The 19,167-nt window shown below is 34.6% G+C and overlaps 1 protein-coding gene across 1 annotated transcript; it reads left to right on the top strand.

The window, feature by feature from the left end:
• The first annotated feature begins 1,062 nt into the window (after nucleotides 1–1,062).
• Nucleotides 1,063–18,284, top strand: LOC105346647 (importin-5). The gene is made up of 26 exons (XM_011455319.4): nucleotides 1,063–1,182; nucleotides 2,049–2,129; nucleotides 2,698–2,890; nucleotides 3,411–3,513; nucleotides 3,694–3,895; nucleotides 4,018–4,143; nucleotides 4,441–4,561; nucleotides 4,778–4,865; nucleotides 5,230–5,336; nucleotides 5,604–5,728; nucleotides 5,949–6,038; nucleotides 6,180–6,353; nucleotides 6,484–6,702; nucleotides 6,874–6,957; nucleotides 7,188–7,320; nucleotides 7,598–7,659; nucleotides 7,810–7,966; nucleotides 8,222–8,394; nucleotides 8,855–8,966; nucleotides 9,298–9,353; nucleotides 11,994–12,116; nucleotides 13,891–13,965; nucleotides 14,154–14,298; nucleotides 15,406–15,634; nucleotides 16,023–16,164; nucleotides 16,371–18,284. The coding sequence occupies exons 1-26, from the start codon at nucleotides 1,102–1,104 to the stop codon at nucleotides 16,455–16,457; spliced, it is 3,288 nt and encodes a 1,095-aa protein (XP_011453621.3). The 5' UTR covers nucleotides 1,063–1,101; the 3' UTR covers nucleotides 16,458–18,284.
• Nucleotides 18,285–19,167: the final 883 nt, after the last annotated feature.

Below are 19,167 nucleotides of genomic sequence, written 5' to 3'. Positions count from 1 at the left end.
GTGTTATATTATACAATTATTTAATGCTTGAGCAGTCAATAGACCAGAATATTTTACCCGAGGTGCAGGGAACAGCTCAGTATGATCTATTGCCCGAGGCCAACGGCCGAGGGCAATAGATCATACTGAGCTGTTCACTGCACCAAGGGAAAAAATTCTGGTCTATTGACTGTTCAAGCATTAAATAATTGTTTTATTACCTAATTCCTTTTTTAGTTTTCGGGGTTTACAATTTATATAAAGCTTTAAAACTGTTGATTATTTGATACTCCATTTTGATAACATTGAATTTGGTTTCATCAAGTACTAAAAACAACGTCCAAGTAAAGGAATATACATTCCCTGAGAAATATCGAAAGGATGTAACATTAACATACCCGCGTTCTGAAATACGTTGCCGGTCCAATAGATCGCAGTCTATTGACCGGCAGTTCAAAATAGACTCAAATATTTAATTTGTAATAAAACAGCAAAATTCCTTTTATTAGGTAATAAATATATATATGACTGCCATCACAAGAAAAACTAGCCTATAGGGCCCTTATCGATTTTTGACGCCACAATAGGACTCAGGAAACGACATAAAAGATTCGGCATTGTATCAATGCAGTTTTAAAAAAAAAATTCTGCGTCTGTATACACTAGTATTAGATATATAAAGGTATATATTTTTATTATGAGAAAAATATATAACGTCAGGTGCCCGTGAAATTGAACTATCAAATGCATTTGAATTTAAAAAGAGGGAGAGGTAACTGTTGAACAAGAGGGGTCAATGGGTGAAAATTGGTATTCGAAACTTTATATATAATCTTTATATATATTAGTATAGATTACTTGAAGATTAGAATAAAAAGCCAACACAGTTTTCTATCTACATGTACATTTATCAAATACGTTAACTTATCAGGCCTTTATATACAAATTTGTACAAAAACAAACCGTGAATTCTTGCGAGAAAATAAAAGGTTTCAAGTTTTTTTGATTGGGCACAAAAGTAAAATTTGTGGTGGCATGGCAAAAGGGAAAGAACTCGTTTAAAAATAAGGCGGGAATTATAAGGTTAAAGGTCATGGTGGTTGTATACCCCTGAGAGAGAAGATGGCCGACGATCAGATACAGTTTGAAACGTTATTAAACACGCTATTAAATCCAGAAAATGAGATTCGGACAAAAGCTGAGGTAATGTACTTGACTTATATCCGATTATTTGAGTTGAAAGACAAGATGTTCGTTTCATTTTAGTGCCCGACTTTCGCGTGCTACATACCACGTGGAAATGAATGGGGGACATGTCACTAAAGAATGACACATGGAGATGTGAATTTCACCTAGTTTTTGTGTAACGTTGTAATTATTATGGTGCTGCTAGGTATAAGGGATCATATTTCATACACTTTATTCATCATTAAACAATACAACACTTGTGTTCGTTATAAAAGAATTCTTTTATGCACTTCCGGTCAGACCTACCCCCCCCCCCCTTCCTCACAACCATGCTGCACATAGCACAAATCGTACCATAATTAAACAGATATTAATTAAAACACACTAAGTTAAAGGAAATGATGGAAATAGATGACATAATGTTTCGTTTAATCGACACGAAGATTTCTTTTTAATTAAGTTATCATTGCTACAGTACATTATTCTTACCCTTAATTATAAATAAATGTGAAATGAAGCATTTCAGCTGAAGTGATATGCTGTTAGGTGTTCGGTTTGTGAAAGAATATACATGTTACGGTTGTTTCATCATTTATCACTTTCATAATTACAGCTTTGTTAATGTTTAGGTGGTTATTAAACCTTTTCCATTCATCAGCTGTTGCTTGTTTTTTCAATTTTCTTGCTATGTAAATTATTAATGGATCAGGTGCACATGCAAGCTGTCTTTTCTTACTTAAAAAAAAATTCAAAGATAATATTTAATCACTTCCAATTTCGGCAATCCCCTGAGTTTGACTTTCAAAACACTTGTGTAAATAAAATTCAATTTATATTTAGAATGCCCAGCTAAAAATATGATGTTTTATATTTATTTCCAGGAAGCATATGATGGCGTACCAGCTGTATCAAAGTTGCCATATTTAGTCACTGCCTTGAAGAACAGAAACTTGTCTGTTGAGGTACTTGGGTTATTCAGATGAATGTACTTATACTGGTGCCAGATTTTAACCAAAGTGTTAAATATATATATTATAGGTAGTTTTTTTTTAACTTCATAAGAACAACTCATTTATATATGCTAACCAGTGAAACAGAGCTTGTCAATGTAAGTTCAGAACACAAGTAAAATCAAACTACTTTTGATATTTGACATGATACTGTTATATTTTCTGTGATTTATTGAAAAATATATATATTGTCTGAATAGGTATTATTTCTGTGTTTTAATAAATATCAGTTATTGTATTGGGGAAAGGGGTAAATCACATCAAATTTATATTCTGTCACCAATAGGGAACTTATCAATTAATTATCCTTTAAGATTCCTAAATTAATATTGTGTTTCGAGCTGTGATGCAATCTTACATGTCATGTAGCATGCCATAGGAATACATTGTGTTATAGAAAAAAGATTGAAGCAAATACCTTGTACATGTTCAGACAAAATAAAACTCATTTGAATATTTAATGTTTTCAACTTCTTGGGAAATTTTAGATTTATAGTTCTTACTGTTGGTTCATGTTCAGGTCAGGACACTTGCGCCTGTGCTGCTACGGCGTTTATTTGCAAACAATTTCGAAGAGTTTTGGCCCCAGGTTCCAGCAAACATCCAGAATGCAGTCAAAGAGCAGATCTTGGTTCTTATCCAAGAAGAGGACACGCCAGCAGTCCGCAAAAAAATCTGTGATGCCGCAGCCGAACTGGCCAGAAATCTGATCGGTAGGCTACTTGTGGTGGTTAAATGTATCTTGTACGGTAATGAAGTTGTTGGTTCTAATGAATCTATGATGTTATCACTATTAATGGCACTTATTTGACATATATAGGCCCTGCAAACAAAGTTTGATGGATTTATAAGAATCATTGTGTTCATCTGTCAGTCCCACTATGTACCTGGTCCATAAGTTTTTAGAAAGGAAACGTTTGAATGAGTCTTTGCAATAAGATTGCCAATGAAATCAAATTTTATTTTAACCTGAAAAGAAGTCATTTGACCAAGGGGCATCCTTTCCTTGCATTTGCCGTTAAAAAGGCTCATCATGGGTTAAAGTTGTAGTTTTGTTAATATTGAAAACACTAAGTCTTATACTAGGGAATTTAAAAAAAAAAAAAGCTAAGAAAGAGTATTTCGATTCAATATAATGCTTCCTGTCTTGTACATTGTACAGTGACAAGAAAATAAATAAACGAGTAAAAAGCACTTACTGTGAAATTGATGAAAACCTTTGTTTCTTTGAAGATGATGAAGACAACATGACATGGCCAGAGGTTCTGAAGTACATGTTTGAGTGTGCTAATTCCCCAGACTCAGGACTCAGGAGTTGTGCTCTCCATATATTTGGGTAAGCTTTAGGGAGGAAAAAATAAGAATGAGAACAGACGTTTGTTTTCTTTATCATACATACTCCTGTACATTTAAGCTAAAACTGTTTATCAAACACATAATATATTCTTATAAATTTTTTTGACGTTTAATTTGATCACTATTTAACAAAAACTTTATTTGCATTTTCTTCTTTTAGCCAAGTTCCTGGGATATTTGGCAACCAACAAGCTCACTACTTAGATGTCATCAAACAAATGTTGTCGAGGTGTTTGAATGACACTGAGAATCCCGAGGTGCAAGCCGAGGCAGTGAAAGCCATGACAGCTTTCCTGTCAGCTAATGACAACTCTCCTCAACTCATGGGGCAGTTCAAAGATCTAATCCCACCCATGATACAAGTAAGAGGGGGTGTCATGCATGTACCGGTAGATTCTTCTAAGCCATAATCCAGTTTTTGAAAAATTTTCTTGTTTCAAAATTATTGGGTCAAGTTTTTATGATTAAGATTTGATTTTTGCAGTTGATAAATGTTAGCCTGAGTGCACAGGAAGATGATAGTCTGCTCAAGTGCTTGATTGAACTGGCTGAAAACGTTCCAAAAGTTATAAGGCCCCACATGGAAACGGTCTTTCCGTTTTGTCTGAAGGCAAGTTTCACATCTTCAACATTTGAGATTTTACATGTATTGTTTAGGCGTAGCAGAATGCATTTGATTTTTTTTTTAGAAACTTCATATGATATCAGTTGATAGGGATGGCACACAATTTTCTACTACCATTTGAAGCTTGACATATCAAAATGTAATGGTAATCGTCTCCATTGTCACTGTTGCATAAAGTACAGAATCTTTTGTATCTCAGTAAATTTACTAAACATTGTTCCATAAGCCTGTCTCAGTAATTTTTAATATTTCTTTCTAATTTCATTGTCTGTCTACTTGTAGGTGGTTTCGGACTGCAGTCTGGATGACTCGTGGAGACAGCTGGGTCTGGAAGTGATTGTCACCTTGTCAGAGACTGCACCTGCAATGGTCCGCAAAAATGCAAAGTTCATGCCTCTATTAGGTACATAGAAAAAAATCCAGTCAAGATTATGCCTCTATTAGTGATATAGAAAAAAGCACCCAGTCAAGTGTGTGATTTTGTGAGATATCAAGAAAAAATGTACAGTCAAGTTTATGACTGTTAATTATATTGAAAACAACCTGTCAAGTTTAGGCCTATATTTGGTATGTATCATGAGATATTATCAGACATTAATGATTATGAATCTTTTGACAGTACCCCAGGTTTTGGCCATGATGGTTGATTTAGAAGAGGAGCCTGATTGGTCGATGCAAGATGAACCTGAGGAAGAGGACACAGATAGGTATGACCACTATTTAACTTTCACACAATACTGTAAATTCCTTATTAAATGTGAGGAATTAATATCCACGTAGAATCGTGAGAAGCAGTCCTCCTGGATTTTAAAATCTTGCTCTTATTTTTCAGACATTTTTAAGCTATATAAAATCTTAACAAAAATTGGTGCTCGCCATTTTATATTCTCACGATTTGATGTAAAACAGGGGAATCGTGGAATTTAGTACTTGTGTAAAGTAAGGAATTTACAGTATTTATACTTGAAGGAGGAATACAATAACATGGAGCTCTATCTAGATCAGTTTATGCTCAAAAAACTCGCTAGAATTTTGATGTGAAATAAGAGCCAGTATAAATTTTGTTTCTAGCAACGCGATAGCATCAGAGAGTGCCTTAGACAGGATGGCTTGTGCTTTGGGAGGGAAGACTATGCTGCCACACATCTTGTCCAATGTGCCCCAGATGTTGCAAAACAGTCAGTATTTATTGTACTTTGTTGTAGTATGTTGAATTGCTTAAATTTTGACACCACCTGTTTGGTTCCAAACAATGCTTCAGTTTCGTTCTGGTGAAAAAATGTTTGTTTTCTTCCTTGAATAAATTTTTGGTTGAATTATGATTAATGACGTCTAAATTGCTATGCATTTTATTTGGACTTTTAATTGTTCCTGTAAATATTTAGTTACTAAAGAATGTGCATTAGTAAATAAAATGTTACTAACACAGTGTTTGATGGTTACAGATGACTGGCGGTACAGACACGCAGCATTGATGGCCATATCAGCCTGTGGGGAGGGCTGCCACCAACAGATGGAGACCATGCTAGGAAATGTGCTGGAGGCCATCTTACCATTTCTTAAAGACCCAGTAAGATGCTAATCAAAAGTAATGGCTCATGGGGCAATTCAAGTGGAATCAGCTGACATTTGATTTCTGTCTTTTTTTAAAAGTTCCTTTTGTGATAAGATTAATTGCATTTTTTGTTACTTTTACATCCCTTAGATCAAAGTATGCATATTTAAAATGACCATAGCCTGACTGAATTTGAAAAGAGAGTTTTAAGAAAAGTGTTCTTTTTATATTACAGCACCCAAGAGTTCGGTATGCAGCCTGTAATGCCCTAGGACAGATGTGTACGGACTTTGGTCCCCTCTTCCAGAAAAAATTCCATGAAAAAGTATATTCTAATTTCATTCTCTCTCTTTCTTTTTCCTCTCTTTCTCTCTCTGAGATTGAATATCATCATCAGCTACAGAAGAATCGCCATCTGTTCTCTGATTCTGTGTCTCTCTCATTGTGGAAATCTCCCTATTTTCAGTTAGTTCCAAGTTTACTACAAATTTTGGACGACAACAGCAATCCTCGAGTTCAGGCCCATGGTGCAGCAGCCTTGGTAAACTTCAGTGAAGAATGTCCAAAAGTGATCTTATCACAATACCTGGACGTCATCATCCTCAAATTGGAGGAGGTTCTCAACAGTAAATTCAAAGAAGCAAGTATTTCAAGTTTAATTAAAATGAATCAAAGTACAATGGATTTTATTATATCAACTAAGTTTATTGAGAGATGATGATTTTGGTCTGAAAAGGTGTGATTGGAATTTTGGTTGAATTATTTTATAGCTGATGGAGAAAGGAACAAAGATGGTATTGGAGCAGATAGTGACTACCTTAGCATCAGTGGCTGACACTGCAGAGGAGAAGTTTATTTCCCACTATGACCGCTTCATGCCCTGCCTGAAGTACATTGTACAGAACGCCGTCCAACAAGAGTTACGGTTACTGAGGGGCAAAACCATTGAGTGTATCAGTTTGATAGGACTGGCAGTTGGAAAAGAAAAGGTGAGTTATTCTATTTCAGAGTTCAGAGAAAATTTGTGATTTTTCCTGGTCTACAGACCTTCATGCATTGTCAACTCTTTGATAGATGAGTTGTGAATTTGAATGGGGGGATATTTTGGGGTTTTTTGGAAAGGTAAAAATGATGATGAGGTTGATGTTTTTTCTCTTCAGTTTTTACAAGACTGCAGTGATGTGATGCAGCTTCTCCTGAAACACCAGACTTCACCTGATGAATTGGCAGATGATGACCCTCAGGTAATATTTGAACCCAGTGCTGTAAGAACCCCTGTAGGATGTTTACAGTTGATACACTCTGAAAAAGCTAAGAAAGCTCTTAAAAAGTAATTTTGCATGGAATTTCCAACAAAGATATTGTAGATGTAAGAAAGTGATACAAACATGTTCCTGCTTCTGCATACTTTTAATTATGCTGCACAATACATGTACTTTTCTTACAAGCAAGTGAAAGAATATTTGTGTTGTAGCTTTCCTACCTTATCTCTGCCTGGGCCAGAATGTGTAAAATCTTAGGGAAGGACTTCCAGCAGTATCTGCCTATTGTTATGGGACCTGTTCTTAAAGCGGCATCACTCAAACCAGAAGTCGCCTTGTTGGACAGTAAGTGAATACAATACAGTACAGATAAGATTCTAACTGTATCAATGGGAAAATTCGCTCTTCTGCTTTGATCGGATGAATAAAGTTGTTATTAAGTGAAATAAGGTGTAGATATAAAATCTTTTATTCTATGTGATGTGAAATTGTGTGTTTACTTCAACACTTTTGTGTGTCATAAATGCTTTTACTGTATTTTAAATGCCAAAAATTTCAGTGTTTTGCTGAAGGAAATTTAACTTTAAACAAACTTCAAAAGGGAACATCACATATTTTACAGGTGATGAAATCAAAGACATGGAGAGTGACACAGAGTGGCAGTTTGTAACTGTTGGTGACCAGGTAACTTCCATGCCTTGTTGACCATTCACTGTTTCTCTTAACTCTTTACTAATCTGAACCATGTGAAGGAATTCTTGTCTTCAACTTGTGCTTTCTGACAGTTTCAATTTGCTATGTTTAATTTTCTGTTGTCGTAATTCTCTTCTCTAGCAAAGTTTTGGAATAAGAACAGCTGGTCTGGAAGAGAAGGCTACCGCCTGTCAGATGTTGGTGTGTTATGCTCGCGAATTGAAGGAAGGCTTTGCCGAATATGCAGAGGAGGTGGTCAAAATCATGGTTCCATTGCTCAAGTTCTACTTCCATGATGGTATGAAAATGATATTTTGTTGAAAAGCATTTTACACATTGAATGCTGTATTTCTATTGGTGCTTCTTTTTTCATGTGCATGTAATATATTTCCTTGCTAAGTATGCTGTTCAGCGGAAATTTGAATGTAGAAATAGGCAGATCATTTTTGAAAAGATGTGGAATGGTTCATTATTTCTGTAGCTGGATTAGCTGTATGAAGTCTAAACTGATATTCAAATGCACTTCATGAAATCATGAGTCTTTTCTCTCTAGATATCAGGATAGCTGCATCAGAAAGTTTGCCTTACCTGATCGAATGTGCTAAGATCAGAGGAGACCAGTACGTGGCTGAGATGTGGCAGTTTATATGTCCCAGTCTTCTGAAAGCCATCGAGATCGAACCAGAAAACACCGTGCTACCCGAGCACATGAACTCATTAGCAAAGGTATGGATGCTCATGGAATACTCAAGTCGTAAGTTAAAGTATTTTCTGCAAGATGTTCACATCGGTTTTAGATGCCTTGATGTATGATGCATACCTTTAGCACACTTGAAGGCATGTCTTTATGAAACTTCCCCATTTGCTAGATAGTATCTGACATTTTGGCATCTTTAAATTTGATTATTTGACATTTATGTGTAATGCATAGTACATTTCAACAAAGTTGTATTTTGTAATGTAAGAGAGTTTATGCACAATTCATAATATTTTTGAACAAATATTTTACATATTAAAGGTACTTATAAAAAGACAGCATGCTAAAACTTTCAGATTAAAATTGAAATTATAAGCACATTGTTGCATTTGATGAAGATTGTCTTAATGCATTGCAATTTGTATGTTACACTTTAAGTATTTTATTAAATGAGCCATTACAAATAAGATTGTGTGGTTATTTCTATAGTGTATTGAGAAGTTAGGCCGGGGCTGTTTGTCAACAGAGAACCTACAACACCTAATGCAACTGATGGACAAACAGCTGCAGACACACTTCAAGAGACAGGAGGATAGACAGGGTAATGTCTTGCTCAGAAATGTCCATCCCCAATCCCAGATGACCTGGTATCATAGAGCATCAATCCCAAATTACTCAGAATTATTAAATGCCAATCTCAGATATCTCAATGTTATTGAATGTCAATCCAAGATAACTCAAAATCACTCAGAATTATTAAATGCCAATCTCAGATAACTCAAAGTTATTTGATGTCTATCCAAGATAACTCAGAATCGTTAAATGTCAATCCCACATACCATGAGATCATTGAATGTTGATCCCAGATACTTCAGGGTCATTGAAAACTTGTATAGACTGATGACAAAATGGCTTGTGTTCTTTAATCTTAGAAAAACGAAGAGATGAAGACTATGATGAAGATGTTGAAGAGACTTTACTAGATGAGGTAAATTTCTTCTGTATAGGGACACTTTTGATAAGTTATGTAAGTCATAATGCCAAATGAATGATGCATACCATTAGCACATTTGAAGGCTCTGTCTTCATGAAACTTCCCCATTTGCTAGATAGTATCTGACATTTGGCACATATGAGAAACAAGTGAATTATCACAGCCACACTGAGATAGCTCTCCATCACGAAGGTTTTTTACCACGATTTAAAAGGAATTCTTCGGACGTACAGTATATTTTTGCACACATTTTACATCTGGTTATATCAGTAAGTTTTGTAAGATTCATTTTGTTAATATCTTAAACCTCATCATAATCTCCGATCGCATTCTTTAACGTTTTAGAGAAAATCACCAGACTAAAACGCTTCAAATACTGCTGAACGCTGCTTGTATATCATCATAAATGTACTCGCGATAATCTCAAAATCCTTAGCTCTTTTGAATTTGGGCTTTGTCCTTATATCAATAGCCATAACTAGTTTGTATTTAGTGTCCAAAGATGTAAGGTTTTCCTTTTCCTTGGGGTTTCCATATTACGTCTAGCCTTTTATCAATAGCCATAACTAGTTTGTATTTAGTGTCCGAAGATATAAGGTTTTCCTTTTCCTTGGAGTTTCCATATTACATCTAGCCGCAATACATTCATATACTTAAAACAAAAAATTCAACAGTGAATAAATTTTACTTTTTAAAAGAAGTATAAAAACACTCATGATGAGAACTTATCAATTCACACCTTTGTATATCAAACGGTCAGTTTGGCATAATAACTGTCACCAACCGTGACGACAGCCGCCAAGGAGTACTTCAATATAACCGTTATAAAACAACTAATTATCACCTATGGGGACCGATCAGTGGCTTCAATATAAGCGATATTTCAAAATAGCCGATTTCATTATAGCCGTAAAATCAGTGCAAAGAAAATGAGAGGCAAATACTGGGGATTTATTTCTATTTCAAAATAAGCGGAATTTCAATATAAGTGGAGTAAGCTGTAGATGAAAAGTAGATTGGTGCTCATTGGAAGAAATTATTTACATATTGACTGGTGACAGACATCTTCTGTGGTGAAGAAATGAAGATTAGTGCAATCTACTTCCAAATTATTCTTTCTTTTTATTCTTGCAGTATTTTTTAAAATGCAATGCTCTCTTGCAAGGGTGTTTTTCCCCCAATTTTGCAGTGCTGTTTATTTTTTTTGTTGCAAAAATAAAAATAACCTGAAATATGATGAATTATTTTTTCAATTGCGCATTGAGAAATGTTAACCATGAAATTATCATGTGATGATTCTGACTCAGGGATTACATTATATGTTTTTGTTCAAAAAGAATATCAGGATTTCGATGCATTTCAGTCTGTTTTGAATGCATGCATTATGGTACATCTACTCTGTACATACATTTAAACTATTTCGCTTTTGTAATCAAGATTTCCTACTTTTAAAAAATTTCGAATTATGATGAAAATGAACACAATTTCAACAAACCAAGTTGTGCTAAATGAGACATAGATTGGCTATGAACTTGCCATTAATGTAAAGAAAACTTACATTGATAATTTCCATATTTTTTATAGTTCAAACTAATTGATGTTGTGATTGCGATTTATAGTTACTGGCGTTCATTAACATGCCTTGTGTTTAGAATTCAGGTATTGAATTTATTCATCATTAGCTTTGACAGGTGTACATTTCAACATAGCAGGGATCAACATTAAAGATAGCCTGCTAGCCAGGGAATAAATTGAATTAAAACACTGCTGTGATGTCATTCCTTTGTTCCCACAGTCTAAAATTTCACCCTTGACAGTCAGATATCAGTGAGCTAAAAATCAGACCGTTACAGTACTGATATCCTTAAAAATCGAACTGTCTCGGATAAACCAACAATGAAATTTAATGGCAGTGTTTTAAGTACTATATATGCCTTTAACACTTCTGTGTAAAAAAATATCAGGCAGTTCTCGGCCCTAATTGGCCTCGAAACACTCTGATATTTTTTCATGCAGAACTGTTTTCAGCATATATCCATTACTGATTTGGATCAGTTTCTTTACATGTTTTGCATGTTTTGATTTGAATGATTTTGGCTCAGACAAGTTTTTATCCGGTTACACAATTGCATGTTCGATTCTGTAAATCCATCTTTTTAATCATTGTACATGTAAGAATAGGGATTGTGAGCCAGTGTAATCTATTTTTTCCAACTGAGCCTCTGTGTATAATCTTTAATGAATGATAGAGACAAGCCCATTAAGGTACATTTTGATGACAAAGAGGTTTATGCAAATCGCTTCACAGGTGAATAATACATGTAGTTTGTTCACAGCATACATGCATGGCTTCATTGTATATTTGGGATATATTCAGCAGTTTCTTTTTTTAAAAGATTTGTTATTTACAAGTAAAATACACATACATATTCATTTTAATACTAATTCCTTAGTTGTGTCAAATAGCCTGAGATATGATGAATTATTATTTCAATTGCGCATTGAGAAATGTGAACGATGAAATAATTACGTGATGATTCTGAGAATGGGCATATTGACACAAATTATGTATGTTGCTATACATGTGTATCGCTAATCAATTAATATAAAGTTGTTTTTGTGTTCATTTCATAGGATGACGAGGATGTGTATATACTGAGCAAGATTTCTGATACTGTCCACTCCCTCTTTGGAACGCACAAAGAAGAATTTCTGCCAATGTTTGAACAACTTCTCCACCATTTTGTCAAGTTACTGGTAAGAATACACATTGGGTGCATTAAAAAAGTATCATGTCCAGAAAATATGATTCCTAATACAAGAACCAGACAGGCAATCATTTTTACAAGTTTGGTGCAGACATGTATAAACCACATTTTAGCTCCCATATCCATGTCTTCTGTTCATAGGAAGTATTAATATTAGTTTTCATGCCTATTATATTTTCAAAATACATGAGTCATGCAAGGAACCACTTAGCTGCAGATCTGTAGCTCTCTGGTTGAAAAAATTCGGATAGACAAACCAGAGAGCTACAGTTCCAAGCGTTGTAAAAACCTCTGATTTACGCCGCCGTTTTTGTGTCGCTCGCTTCGGGAATTATATCCGACTTTAAAAGCATTCAACCGCCTAAAAAATTGGATTTATTAATTAAACATATAGTTTACCCTAACTCTGCTAACTTTGTTTTCCTTTCAATGGTTCACAACGGCCATCCTTCGCCTTGGAATGTCATCGTTTTAAAAAACTCGCCTTATGACAACCATGTTTACCTAGTAGCGAGATCTCGGGTGCGTCGATTTACCCAAATGGACCCAAATGGCGATTTAAGTGGAAAACAATTATAATAAAATCCTCATAATTTAGGGAAATTTGGAAAAATAAAAGCAGAAGCTCCATAACAATAATTAAAATTATTTTAAAAAGTTGTTTTATTTTTATATAATATATATATATTTATATTATTTGAATATACATGTAATTACATACATTATATACTTTTACAAATCGACATAAAATGCTCATCTTTTTTTTTCAAAAACAATTTTTAAAGATATACTGAAATAATTTTAATTATTGTTTTGGACCTTCGGCTTTTATTTTTCCAAATTTCCCTAAATTATGAGGATTTTATTATAATTGTTTTCCGCTTGAATCGCCATTTGGGTCGCCTTTTGGGTCTTTATTTTTCTTAATAACGGCTAACAACCCCATGAAATGACTAAAACAAGTGATAATATTAGTAATAAGGATTTTATTATAATTGTTTTCCACTTTAATCGCCATTTGGGTCCATTTGGGTAAATCGACGCACCCGAGATCTCGCTACTAGGTAAACATGGTTGTCATAAGGCGAGTTTTTTAAAACGATGACATTCCAAGGCGAAGGATGGCCGTTGTGAACCATTGAAAGGAAAACAAAGTTAGCAGAGTTAGGGTAAACTATATGTTTTATTAATAAATCCAATTTTTTAGGCGGTTGAATGCTTTTAAAATCGGATATAATTCCCGAAGCGAGCGACACAAAAACGGCGGCGTAAATCAGAGGTTTTTACAACGCTTGGAACTGTAGCTCTCTGGTTTGTCTATCCGAATTTTTTCAACCAGAGAGCTACAGATCTGCAGCTAGGAACCACTGTATTTGCATCAAAAGTATTTAAAAAAATTTTATGGGAATTGCAATTAGATAATCAAAAGTTGCAAAAGATTTCTAAGTATGTTTTACTGACAGTGTTCAATATTTCATGAAGCCCTGAAATTCTCCTTTCTCTTACAATCATAGCAAGGGGAATTCCTCTAGGAAAGCATTGTACAAATACTTCTGTGGTTCAAGACAATATGGTGCAAAATAAAATTGAAATAATATATCTTTATGCATTAGTTTACTAAGAATGTGCTGCAGTAAAAGAAGTATATTTATGTCTCAAAACATGACAATCCCTGTATTTAAGTGTCTTTAAAATTCTGCTGTGCCTTAATAACAAGATGTATTTAAAAAGTGTACATATACTAACGTTGTGTAATATTACAGTCTGCGGAGCGACCGGCTCCAGACAAGCAGTGGGGACTATGTATCTGGGACGATGTGTTGGAGCACTGCGGACCTGTAAGTAATGGTGATATTTCAAATTCTTAATGCATGGGGTTATATATCTTTTATACGTTAAGCTGCTCTCTAACGCAATTTCTTGTATAGTTGGAATTGAATTCATCAAAGTTCAATTTACCATTATTCGTACGTTCTTAAAATTTACGTGGATTCATCTAAATAAGTATTGTCCCTTGTCATTTCAGCATTCTGTGAAGTATCAGGAGTACTTCCTGAAGAGCATGCTGGGATACGTGTGTGACACCCAGCCAGAGATCAGACAGGCCGCAGCCTATGGGGTGGGCGTGATGGCCCAGTTTGGCACAGAGTTATACGCTGCCACTTGTGCCGGTAATTACCCTTTGTGCCAATTTGATATTAGTAGCAGTGAGAATGGTGTTTCTAGACACGCTTTTCTGAAGAAATCAAATTGACTAAGATCATTACTATAACCCTCTCTCCAAGTTGAGTCACTGAGGATGAAGAGCTTTAGTGACAACTCATTATTTTGTGTTTTAACAGTGATAAAATAATTCTTTAATATTAATCTGCAGTGATTTTTCTACACCAAATTTGGGTCCGAATATCGGCCCTTTCCCCTAGCAAAAATTTCCGATTTTTCCCAATTTGATCTTGGTTTTTTTTCCCAATGAAAAATGAGTAAAATATTTACGTTGTTGTTCTTATTGACTTGAATTTTTCTCGTACGACTTATCTACAATTAAACGCAATGAATCTCCGTCATTCAGACTCTTCAATAATGAAAATACAGGTGCTATATGATGCGTATAAAAGACCAAGACAACACACCTGGTTCAGGGTGTTATTCATTTAATCGGTCTGAAATCATGTAGCATAATGCATAATATTATATTAAACGACTTCGCAAAATGGATACAACTGGTCTGACAAAAATCTCGAAAGTCCAAATACAAGCACAGGTATAACTATTCAAAGCGTCTGTCAAGATATTGTCTTGAGAGACTGTTTTCCTCTGATATATCATCTTTACCTGTGCTTGTATATGGACTTACAAAAAAAAATTCATACATTTGTAATGAGGGGATTTTCGCTTTTGTGAAATATTATCACCAAAAAAAAAAAGAAATAGGCTCACTGAACAAAACAAATTTGTTATTTTTATAGCAGATTTATTAAAAGGTTATAAATCTCTTGTATATACTGTATTTTACAATCAATAAGATTTAAAAACAATATTATCAATTTTTCCCAAAATTGTGAAAATGTTGCTGATTTTTCCCAAATGTAAAGGTCCAGGCCCCATTTGAAAAATGTAGAAAAATCACTGAATCTGTATAATTGAGTCTATGAAGGTACATTGATATTTAACAAACACTCTAGACATTATAGCACTAAATCAGTGTTGGTTCAGTCTAAGAACACTAAAGTCAATGACATTCCTGAATTTTTACATAATATATTTCTTTTCATTTACAGAGGCATTGCCATTGCTTGTTAAAGTGATCCAGGACCCTGAATCTCGAGCTGAGGAGAATATCAACCCCACAGAGAATGCCATCTCGGCCGTCACCAAGATCTGTAAATACAACAGCAGCCAGATCAACCTCAATGAGGTGCTTCCTCTCTGGTTCAGCTGGCTGCCTGTGTGGGAGGATGAGGATGAGGCGGTCCATATCTACAACTATCTCTGTGATCTTATTGAGGGGTAAGTGCTCACTCCTTTCAGCAATGCACTCTCATTGCTTAGATGAAAATTTTCAATGGCAAAACTTTGCCTGGATTTCATTTTTTTCTGCTTTGATGCCATCAATCTTTCCCTTTGTTATATAGTTGATCAGGCACTAACAAGTAATGTGTGTAAGATTGCTTAGACTGCATACAAACTTAAAAGTTGCACTGAGTTTAATCTTTTCAAGCCAAGATGCTTATAGAAACCTGGGCTTAATGCCTGAAATTTGAATCGGCAACCTTTCAGTAACTATCCTAAGGCGTATGACTACATCACTTTGCCCGTACAAACTTTACAAGCTTAGAACTAGAAAGAAGAATAAATGTAGATAAAATTAATAAATGGAACTCCTTGAATTGAACAGAAACCATCCATTGATACTGGGCACCAACAATGAGAACCTGCCGCGGGTAATCAGCATCATTGGGGAAGCCCTGAGTCGTGAGGCGGTGGACAAGGAGAGTGACTGTTTTCCTCGAATGTTGAACATTGTCCGGCAACTCCAAGTAAGTACCGTACACTGTAACAATTCAATGCTGTTTAAATGCCGGCTTGTAAAGTACAGAGGGTTACATTATGGACAGTTTCTGTTTAAATGCTGTTGGTTAAAAATCTCTGGAATAGATTTAGCTATGAATGAGTTCTTCTCTTTGTTTATTTGCTTAAAAAAAGATGATTAAATTGCATTTAATTTTTGATTTTTTTAATAAAGGGAAACCAGGAGTTATTCCATGCCTGTATACAACAGCTATCAGACGAACAGAAAGAAGCACTGTCGAACGCTCTGTCTAATGGTTGACCCTCTACAAACATTAGTTGCTATCCCAGACTTCAAAACTTTATAGTGGTGTGTGACAAAACATGAAGAGTTTGTGTGATCCAGCTTGGATGATCTGCTTCGCTTTTTAACATTGCTGAAGACCAGGGCTTTCATAAAAAACATTCAGGATTCAATCCTACAAACTAACTCTGTGCAATTGTTATGGATGCTGTGCATGTGTGAGAATGAGAGAGAGATGGGGAGAGAGAGAAAGAGGAGAGGGAGAGAGGAACCCATGAATACTGCGTGAGCTTGGGCAAACCAAAGGTCGGACTTTCTGCTTCCAATGGAGTGCAAACTCACCAAACTAGGAATTTCAACAGATTTCAAAACCCACTTTTAATATAAATAGTTTACCCATTTGTAAAAACTTGAATTGTAGATAAAAATTTGGAAGTATTTGAAATATTGTGTGAAATCAGTCTTGCTGTAGTATTGTATACTCCAATTCTATACATCTGCATTGACTTGGAGCATCTTCAGATTGCAGAAAAAATATCTGCTGTATTTTTGTTTTTTGATTGTTTGACCATTAAAATTTTGAAGGATTTTTTATTAAATTTAATGATGTTTCAAATGGAGTACTTTTTAAAATGTTCTTTTAAATACATGTACAATCGATGGTACAACCTGATGTGAAATATACATATATAATACATCCTTCCTTATTGTTCAATGATCCTATTTACGGTATAGAAAAGAGGAAACTCAAAAGGATAAAAAACAATTATTTTTTATATAAAGTGAATGTCGGGGTCAACATTTTGCATGCTGTAATTATTTAAATTTGTTTTGGAAAGTTTTTATCTGCAGTAAAGCAAAATTGATTTAAGATTATTCAGAGGGATGATGAGCCATATGGAAATTAAAAAAAAGAAAAGGATGTAGAATCAATTAATTTGGTAAAGTGTTAGATCTTTCAAATCATGAACATTTAAAAAGAATTGCTTGTAGATTTTAGTTTCATAGTGAAGGGTATACTTGTGAATTATTTTTTCTGTCTGTATATCTGATAAAAAAAACTAAAGGGTTGTGATACTGTTATTGTAGGTAGCAAAATGTGCTTGTAAAATTAAGTTTGAACACTAGCTGTTAATATTTCTTTTTTTTCATACTTGAATGTTACAGAATTAATTCATTGAAGTGCTTTTCTTAAGAGTAATTTGTTCATTTGTATAATAATGAACTCAGCCTTATCTCATTGATATTTTTTTTTCATTCACGAAAGAAAATGTGGTTTGTTAATGAATATGATGAACACTGCTTATTGTTGTTGTTAAGTTTGGCCTTTTTCCTCCTTAGTATTACTATATCTATTATGTTAAACACTCCTTAACACTTCTCTTGTGTGAGAAAAAGCACAACCGCAGTATTAGTGTCAATAAAATCATCATTGAAATGAAATTATATTATGGGAGGAAAAAGACGCTGCATGTCCATCCCATTGTTTTCTCCATCTTTTGGAGATATTTTAAAGTATGAGCATTTAACAAACTAGAGTTTGAATTAGGCATACCGAGATACCTCATGTAGTTGCATTGAATGAGATTTCATAGGTAATACTGATAGTCATTGTCAATGGGGGAAAACTTACTCTTTAATACTATTTACACATACTGCGAGTCATTTGCTTTATTTGACATGTTGAATTCTACATAAAATGACATAATTATAGATTTGAGGGTTGTTATCTTAGAATTTTATGATAGAGGTATCTACCAATTAGTGTCCATTTGTGTAAATTAGACACTTGAAGATTGCAGTGGCAGATATTATGCAATGGGCATTAAAAGATGTTAAAATGTATTCTGCTGTTGATTTTTATGCAACCCCAAAACTGTATTTGTATGAATCAAAGGGCATATTTAGTGGAGATGTTGGACAACAAATTCTTTCCACACAATTAAGCTTGGATTAGATGTCAATAATGCCTCCTTCAGCACAAGTTTGATCACCAGTATGCAGTACGAAAATTAGTACAACTAGTGGCTGCAGTCATTTCACTGTCAGCGGTGGTAAGGCTCCTTAATGACTGTGATCTGTTTGATGAATAGGTGACTCCTCTCCCAGCACAGGCTAGTGCTAGTGACCAGGTGCACACCAGCACATAGCAAGTACAGGGGAAGGACTGTAGATCTAGAGATGCAGAAAGTGTCTCAAGGCTGGTGTTGCATGGACTGTGCTCCCATCTCGGCACAGGCTAGTGCTAGTGCATGATGGAGACTAGCACAGTCCTTGAAACAAGACGTTTGCAGACAATCTGAGCCATTACAGATGCTAGAAAAAGTTGTTTGTTAACATAAGGATGCATATGTCCTCCTGCATTAATATTTCACTTGAAATGAAATGGAATTTAAAGAATAGAAATTGGCTTGTGTACTCATATTAGCATTAACAGTTTTAAAAAATAGAGCAGTTGTTATTTATAGAAAATGGACGGTGAAATAGATTAATCCAATATTTTCTATAATAGAAAAATACATGAGTTTCATGTTTTATAATTATTCAACAAAAAAGTTGACTTTATTGTTAAAAACAACATTTCAAGAGTTATTTATCATGGATTATATTTTCATGCTTGTCGATCACATCTCAACAGTCTATGTGAAAACCAGTTTGAACCGGTTTTGCAAAATAGCTGTTCTTGCTGTTACTTAATCACTCCCTCCGTGATCTGCACTTTATATCG

Source organism: Magallana gigas, chromosome 8, assembly GCF_963853765.1.
Source record: "Magallana gigas chromosome 8, xbMagGiga1.1, whole genome shotgun sequence".
Lineage (NCBI taxonomy): Eukaryota > Metazoa > Mollusca > Bivalvia > Ostreida > Ostreidae > Magallana > Magallana gigas.
This window is presented reverse-complemented; position numbering and strand designations above follow the sequence as displayed.